Source organism: Lacerta agilis, chromosome 4, assembly GCF_009819535.1.
Source record: "Lacerta agilis isolate rLacAgi1 chromosome 4, rLacAgi1.pri, whole genome shotgun sequence".
NCBI classification, from domain to species: Eukaryota; Metazoa; Chordata; class Lepidosauria; order Squamata; family Lacertidae; genus Lacerta; species Lacerta agilis.
Window position 1 is genome coordinate 39,221,919 of NC_046315.1, and position 23,315 is coordinate 39,245,233.

General features: G+C 42.3%; 1 protein-coding gene across 2 annotated transcripts in view; it reads left to right on the forward strand.

Annotated features, from left to right (window-relative positions):
* The window catches only part of IGSF3 (immunoglobulin superfamily member 3), a 108,470-nt gene that overhangs the window by 13,914 nt on the left and 71,241 nt on the right, over window positions 1–23,315 (forward strand). For both annotated transcript variants that reach the window (XM_033146794.1, XM_033146795.1), the window contains exon 2: window positions 15,133–15,510. In XM_033146794.1, coding sequence (XP_033002685.1) covers window positions 15,133–15,510 — 378 coding nt within the window. The remainder of the gene's footprint in view (window positions 1–15,132; window positions 15,511–23,315) is intronic.

The window sequence follows — 23,315 nt, forward strand, 5'->3', positions numbered from 1 at the left end:
AGCTGCATATGTTTATTAGGCAAGCAGCTTCATTTCTGAAATGTTCTTAGGCTATTTCTTTTTTTTAAAAAAAAATTAAGACTTTTGGAAAAGACTGGAAGAGATAGAATTAATTTTCTCAATTGCTTTGGATATATCTATTGAGAGAGTACTGTTAGATAACCTTTGCACTCTGCATCTCATAACTGCAAACCTGTTGGGTATTTAAATATCGCTCTCCTTTTGTTTAATGCTTGTTCTGGAGACCTGGTGGTGGTTTGTAACAGGCTCTGTTTATAGCCTTTTGGTGAGGCAAATGTGTGTCCCCTTTTAAAGAAGCTTCTTAAATTCTGTTTTTGTCTTGCTCTCCCTGTATCCCAGGTCTTGTTGTTTGATTTTGTGATTGTGCTCTTGTGGGTAATTTCCTCTGCAATTTTCTTACCAGTCTATACACTTGTGGCCCTTAGCATAGATTCCTCTTAACAGTGTCTGTTAATCAGTGCTGTGCATCTTTTTCACTTTATTTGTTTAGAGTTGAACTTAAGCTACCAGTATTTTTTTTTCCAGTGCACCTGAAATATGCTATTGCTGGGGAGCAGTGGTGTGGGTTTCCAGGGGGGAAATTGAATTGGATTTTTTTTTTTTACCAATTCAAATTAGTGTACTTCACACATGAAAACTTACAATTGGCCTCAGAAAATTTTCTGATGTTCTAGAGAGCAAAATGTTGTTGTTGTTCAGTCGTTCAGTCGTGTCCGACTCTTCGTGACCCCATGGACCAGAGTACGCCAGGCACGCCTATCCTTCACTGCCTCTCGCAGTTTGGCCAAACTCATGTTAGTAGCTTCAAGAACACTGTCCAACCATCTCATCCTCTGTCGTCCCCTTCTCCTTGTGCCCTCCATCTTTCCCAACATCAGGGTCTTTTCTAGGGATTCTTCTCTTCTCATGAGGTGGCCAAAGTACTGGAGCCTCAACTTCAGGATCTGTCCTTCTAGTGAGTACTCAGGGCTGATTTCTTTGAGAATGGATAGGTTTGATCTTCTTGCAGTCCACGGGATTTAGCACAATAATTTAGCACAATTGTTTTACTTGCATTTTGTAAACAAAGCTAAAAGCCAAGTTTGCTGTGCCTAATATTGTGTTTGAAATTGTTAACCATTTATTATTAATGATGAACTTACAAAATGATGAACTTACAAAATGGGAAATGTTCCACGGAGAAATTAAGGATTGGAAAAATTTTCCCATTTGGGAAAGTTTCCACTCTACGTTGCCTCCAGACAGCAAGTGAATTGACTAGCTCTGAGATATATGAAGTTCTTGGTTCCCACTTACAAGCTATCAATCTAATGGCTACGTGGCTCCAACCCCAAAGCCTTTCAAGAAGGAAATATTTGGAGGAAGCATTACTTGAAAATTGCATATAAAACTGTTTGTGTTTTAGGAAATAACAAGCACCTCTTGCTTTTAAGGAGCAGAAAGGTATTGTTGTTTCTTATCTCCTGGTAGTTTAAACTTAGTGTGGTGTAGCTTGGAGAATGAATACCTCCTTATAGCTAAATGGGTCAATTGTTAGATGACTAATCACCATGGAACCTGACTAGGATTCATTCATCCATTAGAAAATCCATAATGGTGGACGAATTTGCCCACAAGATGGCTTTTCTACCATTACTGAACCTCCTCTGCAGGTGCTTCAAGTGTTCTGGGGTGTGTCCAAATATGTGCAGGGGATCTGTGACAATGTTCATGACTTCATTGATTGGTGAGTTGATGTGGAAAGTGCTCTTTGAAGGAAGGAAACTTGAAAACAGTTGCCCTATCCTGTAGATGGCAGGCATTTTATTGGAACTTACAAGACTTGTTAAGTTCGAAGTAAGGAACAAGATGGGTTCATTTGTCCATCTCGGGAAATTCCAGGTGACAAGACCACAGCAGAGAATCCAGTTTGGCTTTCAGCCTCCTTGTGTTTTAACAGGCATTGGTAAGCTAGTGTTCAGTCTAACATCTCTATAGATGTTTGCAACAAGGAAGTACCTTTCTGTCTTGAATCATTCAAGTGTTTTTATTCATTAATAAATCCCTCTTGAGTCTGCTATATTGGATACACTGAAATAAGATAAATAAAAATCCTCTCTTCTTGTTAGTTATGTAAGCCTTGCCTCCAGTTTCTAATCAGAAGGGACCAAATATGTAAAAGAATAGAGGGAGATCAAAGCTTCTGTGTTCTTGATATAACTAGGGAATTCAGACTGGAGCAGTCATCCTGTTGTTGTGGATAGTTTCTGCCTTTATTTTGTGTGTGTGCTCTCCTTATCAATTAAAAACATATATCCTTGCTGTCAAGTGTATACTCAGTGTTTTTCTTTTCTTTTCTTTTCTTTTAATTCAGTAAGCCTAACCTTGAGGGGTATGTCTGAAATATTGCAGAGGATTGGAACCAGCCTAATTAAGTTATGACAAAATTCTGCTTTGTGTTGACAGGAGCAGTTCAGAAATTGTTTTTTTTGAGCTATAAAATAATGGTTGTTGGAGGCTGAGGCCATGTTTTGACCATCTCTCTGGCCCTCTGTTACATCTGCAAATTTTTATTTTCTGTAGATCCATAGGATAGGCTTCACAAACAAGCACTATATATACCATCCTTTTTAGCTTGATATAGAGATGACTTTATTTGTCTAACTGCAAAGGAGAGTGTCTGTTTCCCCCCAGTCAGAGGCATAGGAAGGTCAGGTAGTACCCGGTGCGGAAAATTTCTTGTCACCCCCCACATTGATTTTTATGGTTTTATGCTATTTCATATTTTCTTACAAAGGAATAATAATAATAATAATAATAATAATAATAATAATAATAATAATAATAATAATACTTTTATTTATATCCTGCCCTCCCCGGCCAAAGTCAGGCTCAGGGCTGCTAACATCAGATACATAACATTGGTATAAAATCAAACAATAATTAAATTACCTCCTAAAAACATGTCAAAATCAAATTAAAGTCTAATTAGATGACTTTCTGCAGGGTTAGGGTTGGGAACAGTAAGTGCTCCACTGAATTGAAATTTCAGCCTTCACGACATAGGGAAATAGCTAAGTAAACAGCTATTTTTGTGGAGGAGGGTAAAGATATTAACTGATATGCATGAAAATTCATATATAGCTATATAATCCCTAGCGTGGTAAGATAAGGCCTTTGGAGCAGGCATTTTCAAAAAAAAGTTTTTTATGAACTGCCCTAGTAGGGCAGTAATTGTTCCTTGATAATTTGTCACCCCGCTCCATGATGGAACATGGGTTGGACCGCCCCCCCTTTGTACGCCCCTGCCCCTAGTTAGAATTAAAAAATAGCCATTTGTGAAAATCAATTGGGATTGTAGGAAGCTGCCTTATACAGAGTCAGATCATTGGTCCATGTTGCTCATTATTGTCTCTGTTGACTAGCAGTGGCTCTGTGATTTCAGACAGGAGTCTCTCCCAGTCCTTCCTGGAAATGCCAGTAATTGAACCTGAGACTTTCTGAATGCAAAGCAGATGCTCTTGTCACGGAGCTACATCCCTTCCCCTAACTACAGGCAAACATGATTGGAAAAGGAACTGAACATGTCCAGAGGATGAGATAATAATAATAATAATAAATGGATTGAGACCTCTTCATTCAAGGAAAGAAAGTACAGGGCCATCGTAAGTATATCCGGTGCCGTGGTGCAAAGATCCCTCCGGCGCATCCCCCGTTTCCCAGAGTTGCTGACCTTTTTACGGCGCTGCTGGCAGCTTTGTGGGGCTGGAGGAGGCGGGGCACAGCGCTGCTTCAGTGAGGCCAGTGAGGGCGGCGAGCTGATGCCAGGAGGTGCCGCGCCCAGCCTCCGCCTCTTCCCTGGTGTCCTCCAGAACTTTGCGCCCTGGCGCCCTGTGCCACTTGCCTCTATGGGCGAGATGCCCCTGAGAAAGTATCAAGTTTGTAGTAGTACCCAGTGGTGCTACATACAGAAAACTCAACCTTGTATTTCAGCACTCGCCTGGTATAGGTCATAGCTGATAAAGAATTGCATGCAGGCAAGTAATTGGATGCTGCAAGAGCAACATACTCTCCATCCTTCCTCCACCATTCCCCAGCATGCTAGTAACTTTTGTGGACTTGTTTACAAAATATAGTCATTTTTGATAAAAAATAATAATAAAAAGAACGCAAGGTAAGCACTTCTCAATGGATGTTATTTCAGCTGTTGCAGCGATGGACAGATCTAGCAGACGGAGCTTGTCATAAAATTGTAGAGGGAGCTGGAGGAATTGCAGTCCACATTTTAGGTTTGTAAGCTCCTTGTGGTAGGAACCTTTCATCTTGTACTCTGTTATGCATTATGTGCACTGATGCTGCTGTATGCATTGCAAATAGCAGTAATTAAATCCTTAATAATCTGAGCAGGACTAAATGCTAGGACCTGGCTTTTTCAAAACTGCAAGTGTGTGTGTGTGTGTGTGTGTGTGTGTGTGTGTTGTACTAGCTACTTTTAACTTTTGTGTCTATGTGGAATCTGGTTGGTTTCCTCCTATTTGTGTTAAACTGACCGTAGCTTGTGGGTTAGTTGTTGTTGTTGTTGTTGTTCAGTCGTTCAGTCATGCCCGACTCTTCGTGACCCTATGGACCAGAGCACGCCAGGCACGCCTATCCTTCACTGCCTCCCGCAGTTTGGCCAAACTCATGTTAGTAGCTTCGAGAACACTGTCCAACCATCTCATCCTCTGTCGTCCCCTTCTTCTTGTGCCCTCCATCTTTCCCAACATCAGGGTCTTTTCTAGGGAGTCTTCTCTTCTCATGAGGTGGCCAAAGTACTGGAGCCTCAGCTTCAGGATCTGTCCTTCCAGTGAGCACTCAGGGCTGATTTCCTTGAGAATGGATAGGTTTGATCTTCTTGCAGTCCATGGGACTCTCAAGAGTCTCCTCCAGCACCATAATTCAAAAGCATCAATTCTTCGGCGATCAGCCTTCTTGATGGTCCAGCTCTCACTTCCGTACAAGAGTCTCATTTCTGTATTTCTAATATCCTCCTTGACAGATTATAGCACTACATCTCTCTTCCCTTCTGATAACATGCAAACCATCCCTGATACTGTCCTTTTTTGCGGGGTGGGGGAAGAGGAGGATGACTTGAAAGTAAGACTAGGAGCTCAGTTGGCACAAAGATATGGCCTGCCACATTCTATTGGCAGCTATGCAAACAAAGTTTATGCAAATCGTTTTAGTAGCTGAGGCTTGGCTGTTCATTGCAAAATCAGTTTATAGTAAAGCTTCTGTGATTGTAGCTCTAGCCCTAGATTTAGTGTCGAACCTTAAGCTGCTGTGTACAATGGGCGGCTTGGGCACACAGTGGTTGTGTTTTGAAAATACAAAAGCAATGTTATTCTGATGTTCCTGTGAAGGATTTTATTCGGGAGACCTACTGTCAAGGATGTACAGTCTGCCTGGTGCAGTGAATCAAATGTGGAACAAGCAGTGATAGTGTGAGATGGTTTTAATACCATGAGGGCATCTTAGAAAACAATCGAAAAGTCTAACAATACAGCAAGACGTATTATCATTGCTTTTTGAAGCAGCCTTTTTCATTAGCTTTGCACAGATCTCCTTTCAGTGCAGGTAGGAAAAGTGTATCACAGTCCTCCTTGACCTGCATACATTAATTTGAAGGCTTTTCAACATGCAAAATGCAGCAGGCAAATTGCTGGCTGGGTTTGTCTTTAGAAATCCTATAAGCCCCTGTTCTAAAACAACTGCTTTGGCAGCTAGTTGGTTTCCTGGCCCAATTTAGGATGTTCATGCCATTGTGGTTTAAGGTCCCATTTGGCAATTAGATTATATATCTGAGTTTATAACACTGCAAATGAGGTGTGTGAGGTACTGCAGTTCTGGATCTCTCCCCCATCCTAGTTCTGTGCCACGATTCAGGATGGTTAGTTTTTTGGAGTTGTTTTATTTATTTATTGAATTTTATAAACAAGAACAACATTATACAAACAAGAACACCAAATTTTCTCATGTCATTTGTATATCACAAAAATAGCATAATAAATGTGGGGAAAAATATCTACAACATATTTTTCATTATTAGCGGTCAGTGTATAAATTCTTAGTTTATGATTTGGTTTAAACAATTAGGAAGAAGAAGAAGGAAAAAGGGTGAGGGGTCGGGTGGTTATGCTTCTATTATTCTACTTAGTGTGTGAGAGAGGTTGTGTCACTGTTACTTGTGTGGGTTCTCTTACTATTCACTTGTATTTCCTTGGTGGTGAGAGAGGTTGGGTGTGGTTTAGGGTGTGGTTGGTTGTCTTTGGTTGGCTGTAGTGAGAATTGTTTTTGTGTGTGAGTGTGTATTTTTGAATTCGGCTAACCTGATTCAGAATGGTTAGTTAAAAGGCCATTGAGCTTTCCTCTCTTATTATCTGGCTGATACGTTTCCTTGCCTGTAAATTACTTGCACCCAGTGGCAGGCTGCTCCTGCGGTTTTTACACCTTTGATGGGCAGAGCTCCTCCTCTGTCTTTTGCGGCAGAGCCTTGCTCTCTCCCAAAATCATTGTGCTGCTTTTTCCTCTCTCTGCCTCTCTGCAGCGTCTACAGCTGCTTCTGCTTCCTGAGAAAGCATTTGCTTGCAGGATAGTTTCTTCAGTACTTCTGGGCCTTAAAGTTTCTGTAAATGGTGTAGCTCTTCTGTGGGTTAGTAATTATAAAGTGTCTGGAAATCAAGTTGTATGAGTAATGATTGGGGGAGTTGGGTATGTTTAGATAAAGCTGGAAAGTGATATGATGGCCATTTCCAAATATCTAAAGGGCTGTCACATGGAAGTTGGAACAAGCTTGTTTTCTGCTGCTTCGGGAGTTGAACCAATGGATTCAGAGTACAAGAAAGAAGATTACAACTAAGCATTAGGAAGAACTCCAGTGTTCAACAGTGGAATGAACTACCTCAGAAGGTGGTGGACTCTCCTTCATTGGAAGTTTTTTTTAACAGGTTGAATATCCATCTGTCAGGGGTGCTTTGCTGGGGGTTGGACTAAATGACTCTTTGGTCCCCGTACAATTCTATTATTCTGTGACATTTCGGTGCCTGTCAGATACGGCCCCTGCCATGTTGAGGTGCAAAGGCTAGGAGGCAAGTCTATGGCAAGAAGCAGCAGCACAGTTAAATCCGTTCTTGCTCAGACTAAAAAACTTTACATGGAAACTTGTTTTATTCAAAGCCTTCTTCAAGTCTATCTCTAGAAAATTGGTAGGCAAACTAAGGCCCAGAGGCCGGATCCGGCCCAATCACCTTCTAAATCCGGCCCACGGACAGTCTGGGAAGCAGCATGTTTTTACATAAGTAGAATGTGTCCTTTTATTTAAAATGCATCTCTGGGTTATTTGTGGGACATAGGAATTTGTTCACCCCCCCCCAATATATATATAGTCTGGCCCCCGACAAGGTCTGAGGGACAGTGGACAGGCCCCCTGCTGAAAAAGTTTGCTGACCCCTGAGAAGTCATTGGCATCCAGACTGAATGCATACCTGTTACCTCTTGAGACTAAGGTTTAAGACCTGTTGTGATCTCTCTCAGAAATGTAGAAAAATGGAAATGTGTCATGACTTTTGATTTGTTTAAAATTAAAGGATTGGTCTCTAGTTGCAGGTGGGAGGAATAAGAGGCTTTAATGAAGTAGTGGAATATACACTGAAGCTCCTCCTTGTTTTCATGGCTTAGTTGAAAGATGCATGTACTTTTTGATTAAATATATACCTTGAATATGATAAAGCACTCTATACAGTGCTGTTCTCAAGTAAAGGCTACAAAACTGCTCTGCTGTGCTCCCTTTATGGCCTCCCCTCTCTTAAGTGTTTCAGTATTATGGGTCTGATTTATGGAAATTGATTGGTCAGGCTTTGTTTTCACTCAGCGTGGCAAGCGTTCTCACTGGCCTCTAGTGAGCCCAAGAAGCCAAGCTTTCCCCCTGAAGCTGGCAAGAAAGATGTTCCCAGCTGCTGAACAGAGATCTGCATTCCCTCCCTGGCGGTTGTTTGCCAGGTGGGTCAAACCAAGGCAGGGAAATTCAGCTGGGAGGATGGAGTTCTGCTTGGTTTCAGTGCTTCAAGTAGCTGCCAAGCATGCTTCCCGCTTGCCTCTTTTGCACAAAAGGTTGACAGGGAGGGCTTCCTTGGTGTTCAAGGAACATCAGCAGGAGAGCTAGGCAACCACAGTTTCTTGCTCTGTTTGCAAAGCTACCTGATACCTGTAGACCCCTGGGCCAGGGGTGGGGTTTCAAATTGGTCACTATGTTATCTTGTGATAGATCTTAAAGTAGTATATCTGGTAGATGGTTGGACTTCGAATAAGAACACCTGGTTGGGGGGGGGGTGTCAGGTGCCTGCTTATCCCTATAGCAGATGTATCACAGTTTATCAGTTCATATTACAGTGGTACCCCGCTAGACGAATGCTTCGCTAGACGAAAAACTCGCTAGACGAAAGCATTCGTCTAGCGGGAGGCTGCCCCGCTAGACGAAAAAGTCTATGGGGCTGCCTCGCAAGACGAAAAAATTTCGTCTTTTTTTTTTCGTTTTTGCGGAGCGCGGCTCCCATTGCCGCTCCGCAAGACGAAAACCCCGCTAGACGAAAATTTTCGCGGGACGAATTATTTTCGTCTAGCGGGGCACCACTGTATTCTGCTGTGAGAATCATATATGGATAACCCTCATGTATGTTGCTCTGAGTTTCTTGGAGCAAAACTGTGGCTGTCCTGTATTATAATCAAGATTGTGGCTGTCCTGTCCTGTATTGTGCTTTCTTCTCTTCCCTCTTTCACCTGCCCATCAGAAACTTAAATGTAAGAGATCATTTAGGAAAGCGTAGAAGCAATTGCTGTATAGCAGGGATGTCCAACCAGTTGATCGTGATCTACCGGTAGATCCCTGGTTGATTCTGGTAGATCATGGGATCCTTATCGTGTACTAAACGTTACTGGGGTGGGGAGCTAAAAAACCTTGTGCAATCCTCCCCAAAAAAGTTCAACAACTCTGGGCACTTCCCTCCTAAAAAAAGCTCAACAACTCTGGGCAATCCACCCACCCCACACACACTTCTCCCTCCAATGGCAATGGGTAAATCACAGTCAGTTTTTTAATACTGGGAGTAGATCACAGCCTCTTGGGAGTTGGACATGCCTGCTGTATAGGCTTTTCACATAGTTGTGTAAGGTTTAAAATGATCTCATCCAGGACATACGTATGCAGCATTCTTGTGGCAGACAGCAGTTGATGCTGGTGTGCATTTGCATGGATTTGATATGGTCCTGTCCAGGTTGTGTTCTTAGATGTTAATGGGATACCTTCACAGACAACACTTCAGAACAAGTGGTTTAAAGCGTAAATCGACACAGATGTAATAATAATAATAATAATAATAATAACCTCAAGATGACAAAATTAAATATTGCTATAAAATACCGGTAGTTTACCAGTTGTCTGGTTTTCTTTAAAAGGGGGGAAAAGAAAAAGACCACATTTCCCCCCCCCCATCGCATTCTGTTCTCTGTGCCCACCCCCTATTATAATACTACTTGGCAGCCTCCTGTTTTTTATAGCAGTTATTGTATTGTTGGTATATTGTACAAGGGTTTGCAGTGGGATGCCAGCTGTGTCACTGGCATATTAGCCAGATGTCACCCTTAATTGTAACCCAGGCTATTCAAACTCGCTCTCTCCTTGAGCTCTTCCCTCCTCTCTTCATTGGAGATTTAAAATTATCTTCCAAAAAGAGCCCTTATTCAAAGGAATATGCATGGGCGCAAACATCCAAACCTCCATATGGTAAGACTAAGAAGTGATTTAATTTGGAAAATGTATTGAAACACTATCCCTAATGATATATTTTTGTTCCATGGGGTTTATTTTCTGCTTGTGAAATGTACTATTTGTATGTTTCCCTGTTGCTAGATACACATATCTAACTCTGTCTGTAGTGACCTGTTAAAAGGCACTATTAATCCTGAGTGCAAAGATCCTAATTCAGTGTGCATTAAATTGGCTCTAATTCTTGTAAATGGGGACTTGGAGTATTAGTCAATCTAGCATAATAGGCTTCAAAGTAGCCTCTTAGACTCCCTTTCCAGTACCCATTAGCTAAAAATTTATTAACTTTCCCCCCCTTGTCTTCCTCTTAAAACCACATTCTTTTATAATGAGGGGAAATATAATTTGGAGCAGCAATGTGTTCTACCCAGCATAATAGTTTGAATTGCACTCCATCTGTTCAACTGCATGGTCTGATGGATCTGCTGAGCCATTTTTCACAATTTATTTTAGAGTTGGTAAGAACACTCTCTCCTGGACCTATTCCAAGGCTTCTGGTGGGAAAACTTAATATCTGGAGCCTATAGTCCAGTAGGAGAAGACAATTTATCTAATAATGCTCAAATGGCAAACTACCCCTCTTTCTTTCAGTAGCTCAGGTGTATTGTTAAAAAAAACAAATATTACATTCCATAATTGTTTTTTTTAAACATATTTTGCATGATTACACTATAATTATTGCAAATGGCTTATTTCTTTGTTAAAACCTCAAAGAGAGAGAGCAGCGCTGATTGGCTTCTCCTTGGTTCTGCGTTGCAAGTAATTCAGTAGCTGAGGAGAGGTCTTTGTGAGATCCAAACCCCAGGGTCTCTGCTATAGCATAAGTTGCTGGCTTTACTGCTAGTGTGGTGGCAATGTATAATTGCTATACAATGAAGCAGATAGCAGCTGTCTTATTCTTTCCTTTTCTGCCAGTGTTGCAGCTTGCTGATAATCTCATGTCCCAACACACAGTACTTACCGTAACTGTTGAGCCAAACAGCAAAGATTGGTGGGTGGTTTTGTTCTGCTTTTGTTGTGTTTCAGCCTTTTGTTTAAGCAATTTTCAAACTGGTTAAACCCACTATGCTTGAGTGCTCTGGGGGGAAGAATAGCACACAAATTGAACAAATGAATGTACCCATAATTTGTTGCCTTTAAGCATCCATTGGCATGTTGAGCAAATGCAGGAACTATTGTTGGTGGGGGGGGGAGAGAAAAGATAGACAGTAAGGCCGCAACTTAAGCACATTTAACTTGTGCACATTCAAATTTACATGCTTGGCAAAAAAATAATATTAAAAATGTAAAAGAGGACCGGGGGGGGGGAGTGAGTCTGGGGGAAAGAACCTTGGTAACCCCACTCACCATTGAACCCAGCGTGTTTTGACTATACATGTCAGGGAACTGTCCCCCGGCGCAGCGCAAGGTGGTGGAAGGGCTCTCGGGATGCTACAGAGAGCCCCACCTGACCAGCAGCACCTCTTCCGGCAGCAGAGGGAGCAGCGAGGCTTCCAGCAGGGAGGGGCATGCGTTTCAGGGAATGGAGGGTAGCGGCTCTGAGGATGCTGGAGAGACCCTGCACTCCCCTAGTCCAAGGGGCGATGAAAGAGACATGCAGCTTCCGTCACCCCAAGGGCGTCGAGGGGTGACGCGAAAGGATGGGAGGCGGGGTTTTCGTATACTGAAACTCTTGTTGGGGTCAGAACCGGAAGGGGCCATTCCCGGATTCTGCCGACGCTTGATACAGACATGAACTTATTAGCTCTGCACTGTACATAGTTTGCACAATAAAACTATTAGAGGAAAACTCGGGAGTTTTGCCTGCTTACTCATGAGCAACTAACCGAGGACCTTACAATACACGATTTTGGCTTTAGGTGGGATCCATAGAATGTAACCCCCACATACGTTGCAGGCTTAGTGTAATAAAATGGGTGGTAGATACAACTTTAAAAAAAAAACACAAAATTTTATTGGTTTTTAATCAAATATAAATACAATAACCATATAACACTTATCCAGCAGTACAGCTATGAGTTTGTTTCTTTTAACATCATAAAGTTACCGCAACATATTCAGTGCTCCCCAACTATGTACACAAATGTTTAGGACAAGCAAATGTAACCTTATGTTAATGGATATGCAGCCACCTTTTGAAACCTCTTCCACTGTCAATGTCCATCCCTATCCTATAATTATTACTTAACATGTTGTTTCCTGTGTCTGTTTTCCATGCACATGAATGCTCTTTCAACTCCAGCCTCATAGCTTTGTTGTTGTTGTTGGGTTTTTTTTAAGATAATGTGGACTGGATGTTCATCTACTGGATTAGCTGAACATTCATAAGTAATCTTCATCACAACTCTTCTCTCTGTGACGGTTTTGCAAGCATCCTAGAGAAATTAATTGCTGCTTAACAGATATGTTAGAAATGAAACTGACATGTTTGCCTCTTGTTTATGCCCCCATGGCCTTGGGGAATGTTCTTTGAACTGAGGCATGTGTGAGTTCAAACTCGTTCTCAATGTGGTTCTAGCCCAAACTGCACCTTTCACACACATAAGGCATAGGTAGGTATTTGAGAGCCCATTAAGTCAGGTTTTTTTAAAAATGCAGTTTTAGGCATCTTTATTTAACATTGCTTAGCAACATCAACCAGGGTAAATCATGTATTAAATGGGCCTTGAGTTTATTTGTTCATAGTTTATGGACCACCTTTTGGGGCATAGTCCACCTAAGGTGACATATCACACAAAATTCAATAACACCCAGAAACTAATACTTTAAAAGCAGTAGTACAATTAGTATTTCAAAACACAAGTGATTTTAAATCCATTCAAGAATAGATTTTCAGAATAACAGTGCATGGTGTTTTTTGTTTTGTTTTTTTAAAAAAGATAAAACATTGTGTATTAAGCCCTACTTAAAATTTGGAGCACTTGGGGTCATTTGCACCCTCCCACGGGGAGTTCCATAATCTGAAGTTCAAGTTGCCTCTATTCTCAGAGATCATATGTTATTGTTCAGAGGCCTATAGCTTCACTTGGCTGATTAGAACTCTAAAAGCTGTTCAGTGTGTTCAGTGTGTTTTCCAGGTAGTATTCCATATATAAATCTGCATAGGATTGTACAGAGCACTACTTGGCCCTTCTGTGTTCAGCACAGAAGAGTGGGTTGTCATAGGAGGGAATCCCTCTGCTGGAAGAGGAACGCACGTCTTCAACCCTTCCTTAGCCACCCACTAGCAGGGTAGTACAGTGGTGCCTCGCAAGACAAAATTAATTCGTTCCACGAGTGTTGTCGTATAGCGGAAATTTTGTCTTGCGAAGCACGGTCAGAGGAAGCACTATTTTACGGGGGGGAAACAAAACCGCAGAATGTTTTCGTTTTGCGAGTCATGGCCATAGGGAAATTCGTCTTGCGAGTCACACTTTCGTTAGCGAATGCCTTTCGTCTAGCGAGTTTTTCGTCTAGCGAGGCATTCGTGTAGCGAGGTACCACTGTAGGTGTTTTGTAGGCTAGTAGACTTCATTGATTTATTTTAAATATTAAAATTACTCAATCAAAGGCTGTTAACTAAAATTTAGAATGCTGTTAGTCCAGTAGTTTCCATTCCAAACACTTTACAATTTGACCATTCTACTGCTGTTGCATATATATTACTGTAACTTGGCTCTTTTCTCAGTCGCTATATATTTCGGGAGCATTTAACTACCGGTACATCCATACATTGAATTCTGTCTTAGTGGTTGTAAAATGTTTATAATGTATGCTAGTAAGGCATTTGGATTACGCATCTGATTCTCCAGTTCTAATTGAATGTTTCCCAAGAGATTTGAGAATTGGGAGAGAGAGATGCTGGATTGCACTAAGAGGAAAGCTATATTGGTGACAAAAGTTACTCGCAGTCACTCCCCTGAAGAACTTTTGAATAGTACCTTGTAAGAAGAGTTAAGAGGGCACGTTGAAACTTTCATTTATTGATGTATGTAGGTGAATAAGGATAAAGGAGAACTTAATAAAATCCCTGTGCTTTGAAAATCCTAATAGGAGACCTACATTGATTGCATAGGGAACCTACAGATTTAGGGAGGAGAAAGTGTGGGACAGCAGTAGTTGTAGAAGAAACCTGCATGGATAAGGGAGAATTAAAGAAAGGGCAGGGCCTGCCCGCCCATGAAGCATACTGAGGGAGTTGCCATGGGCATCGCCACCACAGATGAGCTCTTGTGAGCTCTGGTTGGTGCCACCATTTTTCCAGCAGCAGGGTGGGTGAATGGGTGGGTGGGTGAATGGGTGGGAGGTGCCTTTGGTGGTGTTGGATAAGTTCTTCAACTCAACCACAGTTGCCTCCCACCCCACCCTATCACCAGAGAACTGAGGTGAAGCGGTTATGGGTTACAGCGACATCTTGCTGGAACCTGGAAGCCAACATTGAAACCACGTGATCCCAGCTTCAGCATTGAGGGTGGGGGAACAGAGGAGGTGGCAGCTGCAGGTTGAGGCAAAATGAGACAGGCCACCCCTGGGCACAAGGGCTTCACAATCCACATTAAGTCAGGATATGGACAGGCCCTGAGGTTGCATATATGCTTAGCAGTTGTGCATGTAGAAAACTGAAAGGACCTTGTCACTTGCTTGGTGGGTATTTTTTTAAATCAGTTCTTCTTTCTGCAGTTTCCTCTATGGAGCAAAAGAAGATTATGGTTAAATTTGAGTATTGATTGTATTTTTATGTGTTGGAAGCTACCTTTTGAGGATTTGCCCATGAACTTCAGTATTAAAAAAATCAATAAATTCTGAATATGTTTTTGATATTCATTTCTGCACAAGAACCTATTTTGCTAGGAAGCAGGTTTATTTATTGACTTAAGTGGAAATAGAAGTAAAAATGTTAAATAGAAGTGCAAATGTTAGTAGCTTGATCACAGATCCCCTCATGACCTTGGGAAACAAACAGCTTTTCTCTTGCATCATGGATGTTGGCTCCTATTATGGATACATGATCTGTATTATTTTATTTGGTACCATTGCTGCCAGTTTGTCATGGCCTTTGACTAGAACAATAAACTTACATTTGTATACAAACAACTTCCCCTCTTTTTCTTCTTAAATGGACCTGTTTCACCTGCTTTCTAATAATGGCCCTTTTTTTTTTTTTGGAAAACCTGAGTGGGTTGTGCAACGAAAGACACTACTTTGGAACAGTTAATTAAAAAGTAGTATATGGGTTTATTTTATTTTAATAAGCTAGGTGTATCTGAACTCTTTTGTCATTTTCTTCCCCTCAGGATTGGCATTTGCACAACGTCAAGTCACCGTTCAAGACGGACCTCTATACCGCACTGAAAATTCCCACATCACTATCTGGTGCAAAGTCAGTGGCTACCAAGGACCATCAGAACAGAATTTCCAGTGGTCCATATATCTCCCGTCTGCCCCAGAAAGGGAGGTACAAATTGTTAGCACCATGGACCCATCCTTCCCTTATGCGATCTACACCCAACGTGTCCGGAGCGGAGAAATCTATGTAGAGAGGGTCCAAGGGGATTCTGCTCTGTTGCATATCAAGGAGCTCCAAGACAGGGATGCCGGCGAGTATGAATGTCACACACCCACCACTGATGACAGATACTTTGGGAGCTATAGTGCCAAGATGAAGCTGATGGGTAAGTTGCTTTATTTTTCAGGTTGATGTTACCCTGCATGAAGACATGACCTTGTTTTCTCTTGTTTAAGTTAAGATGGCAAATGGTATTATAATGACTATAAATTAAGGTGAAGAAATTTTAGGAGAAATTAAACTGAACCAATTTTGACCAGGGAGAGCAATACTAGGAGCTACAGATGACAAAAAACATAATTCCAAAGGTCAGTTCACTGTCGCCATAGAATATGGTTGGCTGCTGGAAAGTCTCTCCTGTAACTTTTTTCCTGTTTGCGCCATAACAGTATAAGTTGTTTGCATAATGTTGGCTGAACAGTAAGTACAGATGTCCAGGGAAGTATATTGAACAATGAAGTGTGAATTCAGAAAATAAATACAATTTCAAGGTTTTAACAGTTTTGCCTAGCTACCTGTTTGCTTCCAGCCCAGATTCAAAGTGCTAGTTGTTAGTTAGTTAGTTAGAATAATGATTACCTTTAAAGCCCTAAAGGACTTGGGGGGTCCAGGTACCTTCAGGAGTGCCTTCCATTACCTCCTATTGATGCTTTGTTGACTGTCCCAACCCTAGAATTCACTCCTAAAGCAGCAGTAGCATTTCATATCAGTAATATCTACCAATCAGTTATAATTTTTCAAGCAGGCACAGATGGGGTTCTCAAGAAAGCACTCTTGCTTTTAATGGAGAATTACTAATCCCCAGAAATGTGCAGTAATAAAGAGAATAAAGATAATATAGACAGTAGTATTAAAGTAGCTGTTTACAACCCCCCCCCCATCTGTGCAAATGTGACTCTTTGTGCAGAGCTGTGTCTCAAAGTGTTTAATAATTCAGTATAAATCCAGATTGGTTTAATTAAATACTCGTGAATGGGAGTGAAATAGTGCAAGTACATGACAGGGGAAAAGAAGATCCCCTGAAATTAGTGTAGAAGAGAGGTGTTGAATAATATAATGGTTCTAGATAAAGTGAAGGATTTCTGCACCAGTAGATAATTAAACTTGGGAGGTGATTGAAGGAGAAGGCATGCATGCAGTTGTTATAGAGAAAGCAGTAGAATAGCAAAAGCAACGTGACCCACACTTGGAGGCACCAAACCCTTTGAGCTCCTGTATTTATTAGCATCTCTTGCAGTCTTTGAAAACTAGTGATTTGAATGTACAGAAACGCTTTTGGGGGTATTGCCAGCCATGCAGGACAAAACTTATTTTAATGTACAGCATTAATTAGTTTAGCCTCAAAGCTCAAGCTGGATAAGTAATACCAAACAGAAAATTATATATTACAAGAATGAATTTGCTAACATTTTTACATGGATGTAGGTGATGCATAGTGTGTTCTTCTCTAGTACTCAGTACCATCATGGCATCTGAACAGCTTATATATACAGGTAGCCTTGATCTTTGGATGACTTGCAGAAAGGGAGTTCCATAGTCACCTTTTGGAGATTCCTTCTGCATTTCATATCTGTTGAAAATTACCACATGAGAGGCAGTTCTCAGCTGTCCATATGGGCTGGTGACGTGTCCCATATGGAAAAGAGAATGAATCTCATGTGAATGCTACAAGCCTATTAAGGATTTGTCTAAGGGAGGAGGAAAGACCATGACCCCCCCCCCCCTGTTTTCCGTTTTGGTAAGAAAAGTGACAAGGAGAGAAGATTTAAGCAGTTTTATTTTGAAAATCCCATCTCATGGGATTTTCATGTGATTGAGGATGATGCCGTTTGCTTTGAAGGTGATAGAAGAATCCCGCTTAGCTTGATCTGGTAATTATGAATTTTGTCAGTGGAAAAGCTTACCTGTTTTCAGGGCCGTCTTAAAGGGATCGGCCGCCCTGGCGCGACGATCCCTCGGCGCCCCCGGTGGGCCGCCTCTCCGCCCACCTCCCTCCCGCGCTGGCCGCCCCTCTGGAGGGGGGGTGGGCGAGCGGGAGATGAGGGGCATGGCGCTGCAAGCCGGCCGCCCTCCGGAGCCCCAGCTGGAGCGCTGGGAAGGGCGCGCAAAGCCCCGCACCGCTCCAGCGCCACGCCCCTCATTCTCCGAGGGGTGGCCAGCGCGGGAGGGAGGTGAGCGAGCGGGGGATGAGGGGCGTGGCGCTGGAGCGGCGCAGGGCTTTGCACGCCCTTCCCAGCGCTCCAGCTGGGGCTCCGGAGGGCAGCCGGCTTGCAGCTCGCCCGCCCACCCGCCCATGGGGGCGGGCACGGGTTGGGGAGGGGGCGCCTGGTATGCCAGCGGGCTTGCGGGGGCGCCCCTGGGGGGCCTGGTGCACCACGCCACCCAGCCCCTATGACGAGACAGCCCTGCCTGTTTTCAGAATTCAGTCTGACCTTAGAGTGGTTGCAATGCTCACAGAAGGTGCTGCATGCATCACTTAATCATTCTAGCATTATAGTCCTGGGTTGAAAGTTGCCTAGCAATCCAAAAAAAGGGGGAGGGAGAGATATGTGTGGGAATTTTAGGTATGATTGGGGCTAGGGAAGGCAACACTTACAAGAAAAAAATCATGCAGGTTTCCCCCAAAGAAGATACATGCCTAATAGAAAAACCTACTTGGTAAAGTTCCATAGTTCACAGTAATTACCGGTAACTTGTGAGTTACAATGAAATGAAGAGATTTAACATTAAAGGACTTTGGGGCTTGGCCCTTTAAAGTAGCTGTCTTAGGATGTGTGGTCTGCTGAATCTTGACCACACATGCTCGGGGGGGGGGGGGAATTACATTCTGAGCTGGCAAAGAACATTTGGGGAGATCATTGCTTAGTTTGTGATCCATTTCATCATTATGAACTGGGCAAATTCTTATTCCGAACCAGGTAATCATAGACTTTGACCACATTGCTAATTATTTCTGAAAAACCTTGGAATATCCTTTTCCTCTAGCATATGTGGGTTAGCTAGATATATCCACTCAAGAAACACTTCTGAACTATGAGTGAATTACTGTTTTTCATTTTCTCAGAAGTGGAACCAAACTTTCTTCTTTCATCAAGTTATGAATTTTTAATTCCCTCATTAGGTTCAGCAGCTTTTATTTGGCAGCAGACTTGCCCAAGGGACCGTGGGGGAGATGGGAGTTTTAGTTTTTCTGAGTGCTCTGAAGCGTGTGGGGGAAGGGTGAGTAAAAAGGATTAAAAAAAACAAACCCAAAAAAACTTGCACTTGCTGGTTCATTATACCACTTAGTGCCCTTGTAGTTTGTGGTAAACATTAAATGATTATTTTGTCTTTGTTTGCTGTTATTTAAAGATGGGGACTGATTCAGTGAAGCCACAGAAATGCTAAAGCAAAGAGCAGTCTGCTTGCCATGAAAAAACAGCTTGAGACAGCATCCAGCTTGTACGCCATTATGGCGCTCATACAAATGGACTAAGCAAGGCACTCTCCATGTTATCACATGTTATCATAAAGCAGCTTCCAGGTGAATGTTGCTCTATGTCATTTCCCCCCAACCTGGTTTCCTCGAGATGTTCTGAGCTACGTCTCTCAGAATTCCATACTGGCAAGGGCTGATAGGATTGTATCCCAAAACACCTGGAGGAGGACACGCTGGGGAATACTGTTCTATAATGCTTCCATATAGTGATTGTAACAAGTAAACAGCCCTAAGATGGGTAGGAAGTGGCTGAAGGCACAAGTCTTTAATGACTGCAGTCCAACAAACCTGGCAATCTACTTTCAGGCGACTCTCGGATGAGCTTTGCCAGATTGGGTTGTCCGTGACCAGATGAAGGTCTCTTTCTCTCACATTTGCCCAGTCTCTCCTTTTTCTATTTTCTCTGAACGCATCTTAAAGTCACAAGTGGGGGGGGGGGGGAGATGTTTAAATCAATCGTGAGAACACCTCCACTTGAAGGCTGAGAGACCATTTTGGAGGGGGCATAATTTCTCTCTCAAGTAATTTTTCATACAACCTTCCTCCATGTGACTTTTAACTATCCAGACTATAGTTTCCCTGCTTCAAACTACTTCGTTAGGCTTTTGGAACAAAGGATTACCAAGGATGACTTGCATGATTATCAAATTTTATGGTTTTATTGTGGGGCAAGCACAGCCCGACAGCTATTTTTACTGTAGGAATAGGTAGTATTTTTATTGGAAATGTCTCCACAAATATTGTGCCAAAACCCCGAAGAGATTTATGGTTGATTGTGAAACCCAAACTACCTTTCAGGAACTTATTATTCATCTTCATTGGATGATTATTGGATATGACAGATGTTCAGCATCAACCACATCTGAGGCATTGCTTATCAGACCGATCACTCCTGAGGTACATTATGAGGGGCATTTGACTAAAGAACTACAGGAAAAGCATTCTAGTGGATTTGTTTTAGCAATGTGAACTGAAGTTTTTACTGAAGCCTGTTGTTGGGGGTCTTTCCCCTTCCTGCATAAGAAGAACAGCTGGAGGAGTGCAGTACAATATGCCACCACCCCCCCTTCTTAGCAATTTTTAAAGCAGTTTTAACCAGGAAAATTGTTTCTCTACCCCAGTAAGCAGGGGTCTTTCGAAGGCTAAAAAGAAAGTGAGGAGAATTTGCATTGCTAAATGCAAATTCTCCTCCTCCTGTTTGAAGATTTGCCATGGGCTGATTCTACTTGGCAACCACTTTGAGCAGAAGGAATAAATCATGCTGCATTGTGCTCCTTGGCTTTATATCTCCTGGTTTCTCATTAACATCATGCTGCCATTTGGACCTGAGCTATGTTTTAATGGGGCCTGTGGCCATGAATAGCTCTTTATTTTATTTGGGTTGTCGGCCAGGACACAGGTGGCTTCACTCAATGGAAAATTGGTGGAAAGATGATGCTATAATTCAGAGATCCTTCTGTATCATTTTGTATCGTAACTGATCTTATGTGTTCTTGAAGTGCTCCATCCCTGCTAGAAGATATGTCTTTTCCTTAGTATGAAGCTTAAAAACTGGAAATCTGGTATGATGATGATAATTTACTATCAGTAGAATATAGGTGACAGCTGTCTGTTGCGGCTGCAGTGTTTAACAGATCAGGAACTTTGACCTATATGTTGTGCGCATCACATCTTGCTCTATTAACTATGTCGTTAAAAGAGCAGTCATAAATGAAAAAATCAGTGTATTACTGTTATTATTGCTATTAATGTTAACAGTGCTGTTGATTCAGAGATACACATCACGGTCAGTGGGGAAGAAGTAGCTTAATCCCATAAACACTCATATTCTTACATGCTAATAGAACTTCACTTACCTCAACATTTGTGAGCAATACACTTCAACCCAAATGATATTAACACAGGTATGCTCTGATATAGTCAAAGAATTAATTAGAAGTTTTGAATAACTAAGGTTTGACTGATGGACCTCTCTCTCTCTCTCTCTCTCTCTCTCTCTCTCTCACACACACACACACACACAAATCCCCCTTCATTGATGTAGAAGCTCTTGCATTATCTAGGTCTGCAATGAACATCAGAGTAAATCCTCTTGAATTGGTGGGATTTAACTCAAAGTACCGTATTTTTCCGTGTATAAGACTAGGTTTTCCCCCTTAAAAATGACATAAATTAGGGGGTGTCTTATACACGGATAGTGCCGAGGGTGGACTGGTGATTGGTTATTGCTGCAAGCAGGGGGGGATCTTATACATGGGGGCGTCTTATAGATGGAAAAAATACAATACTGTACCTCTGAGACACCAGTCAGCCAGATGGGATAGTTCTCTGTCGTCTTACACACCCTCCTCTTCATTCTCTGGTAGCTAAGTGATTGCATGGCTTAATATCCTTGCAAAATACACATTGAGCAGACTAGGGCCTGGTTCAGACCTTGATTTTTGGTGGTTGCACATGCAGTGTGAGGAGCCTTGCCCTTGCATTCGCCCCTTCTGTGTGCAAGAGGAGAGTGAAATGTTTCACTTTCTTGTTTGCAAAAGCATTCACCTCCTTTCATGGACGCAGGAAGAGAGTGAAGGGAGAGCACACGAGCCCAAGGCTCACTCTTTCACATTCATGATCACCTAAACTGGCTTTGGCCAGACTGGTGCACTCCAGATGTTTTGGATTGCAGCTCCCATCAGCCCATGGCAGCAGGCATGGTTTCCCTTGATCATGTGTACCAGGGACTCTCATGATTTTTGAGGAAGAACAAAATTAGCCACAGCCGTGCTGCTGGATGGCAAGTAAACTGGTGGTGACTGGAGACAGCCTGGATCACAGCTCTCTTTGCAGAGGCAATATTTCTCTGTGTTTTTCATTTCTTCCTAGTTTTAAAGGCAGAAGAGAGAGCAACTGTGCAGCTGTTCTACTACTGCCACTGCTGTTTTCCTAGCTATAAAGAAACTTAGGGGGCAGGGAGGGAGAGGTAGGCAGATCCAGGGTACTTCTGCATCTCCTGACCTGAAATAACTGGGGTAGACCCTACTTTTCACCACACTGCTCTTCCTAGCTATTTTTGCATTCATCCAGCCTACTTTTCCATCTCTGTTTCTGTTTGAGCAAACTTGAATGTACACCTGGCACATGCCAGAGCCTATTATTTCACTTTTCCCCTTTCATGCTGTTTAAGGAAAAGTTAAAAAAAAAAAGAGGTGTGTGTTAAATCTTGTCAACTCAACTCTAGTCATGGGAACTGGCCTATTGGGCTTGCAATGGAGTGCTGGCATTGAGAGTCTTCTGCGCTCAGATTTTTAGGCTATGACTTTTTGTTGGCAAAAGCTGAAGTCCATCACCCCGTTGTCTTCCTGCTCACTAGTGGGGTATAGTACTTTGCCAGCTTAAATAGCAATGGTTACAGGTGGGTAGCCGTGTTGGTCTGCCATAGTCAAAACAAAATCGAAAATTCTTTCTAGTAGCACCTTAGAGACCAACTGAGTTTGTTCCTGGTATGAGCTTTCGTGTGCATGCACACTTCTTCAGATACGTATCTGAAGAAGTGTGCATGCACACGAAAGCTCATACCAGGAACAAACTCAGTTGGTCTCTAAGGTGCTACTAGAAAGAATTTTCGATTTTGTTTTAAATAGCAATGTTACAGTAACAGCGGAAGTTCTTCAAATAATGTGCAGCTGTTATGGCTAAATGGGACCCAGCTAAATGGAGCCCAGCTAAATGGAAATTTACTTCACCTAGGCTCCCTTGCTTTGTTTCTAGCTTTCTTGAGAGACTGCACAGCACTTAAGTGCAGTAGGCATTCTCTTTGGGAGCACAGGGATTGCTACAGCAGCTTCAAGCCGCGATCCATCTAGCTTAGCATTTTCGCTGACGTTGGTGGATATTGGATGCTCCAAGCGGAAGTGCATGAAATTGCCTCATAACAGAGGAAGCGCCTTTTTAATTCCCATCAGCTAAGGGGTCTGTTATGTCTTGGAACTGACATGTTTTGTGATCCTGCCAAACTTTTATGTCGGTTTGTTTTTAGATTCTCCTCTGCTCTTGATTTGTCTGGTAACCATGAATTTGCAGGCTAATGGTACATTGCATACAAGAGGACTGGGGAGGGTGAGGGTGGAGAGCTGCTGTTTCTGCTTAAATGATATACTGTTCAATTTATGGAAAGATGCTTTGCCGCTGCACTGTGGAGGAAAAGAGTGACCCCAGGCTGCATTCTCTGTTCCGCTCATTAGGTTGCATGGCTTATTCAGTGCGCTTGTTGCTCAGCTGCTCTAAGCAAAACACACCCAGTTATTCACCCTTTGATAAAGTATGATATCTGATATTTTATCAGATTTGCAATTATATGCTTGATTTTTACCGTGTAATTTGGCAATCTTTTTCACTCCTCCTCCTTTGCTTTTAAAAATTACATTCAGAACCTGTAGCAGCAGGTG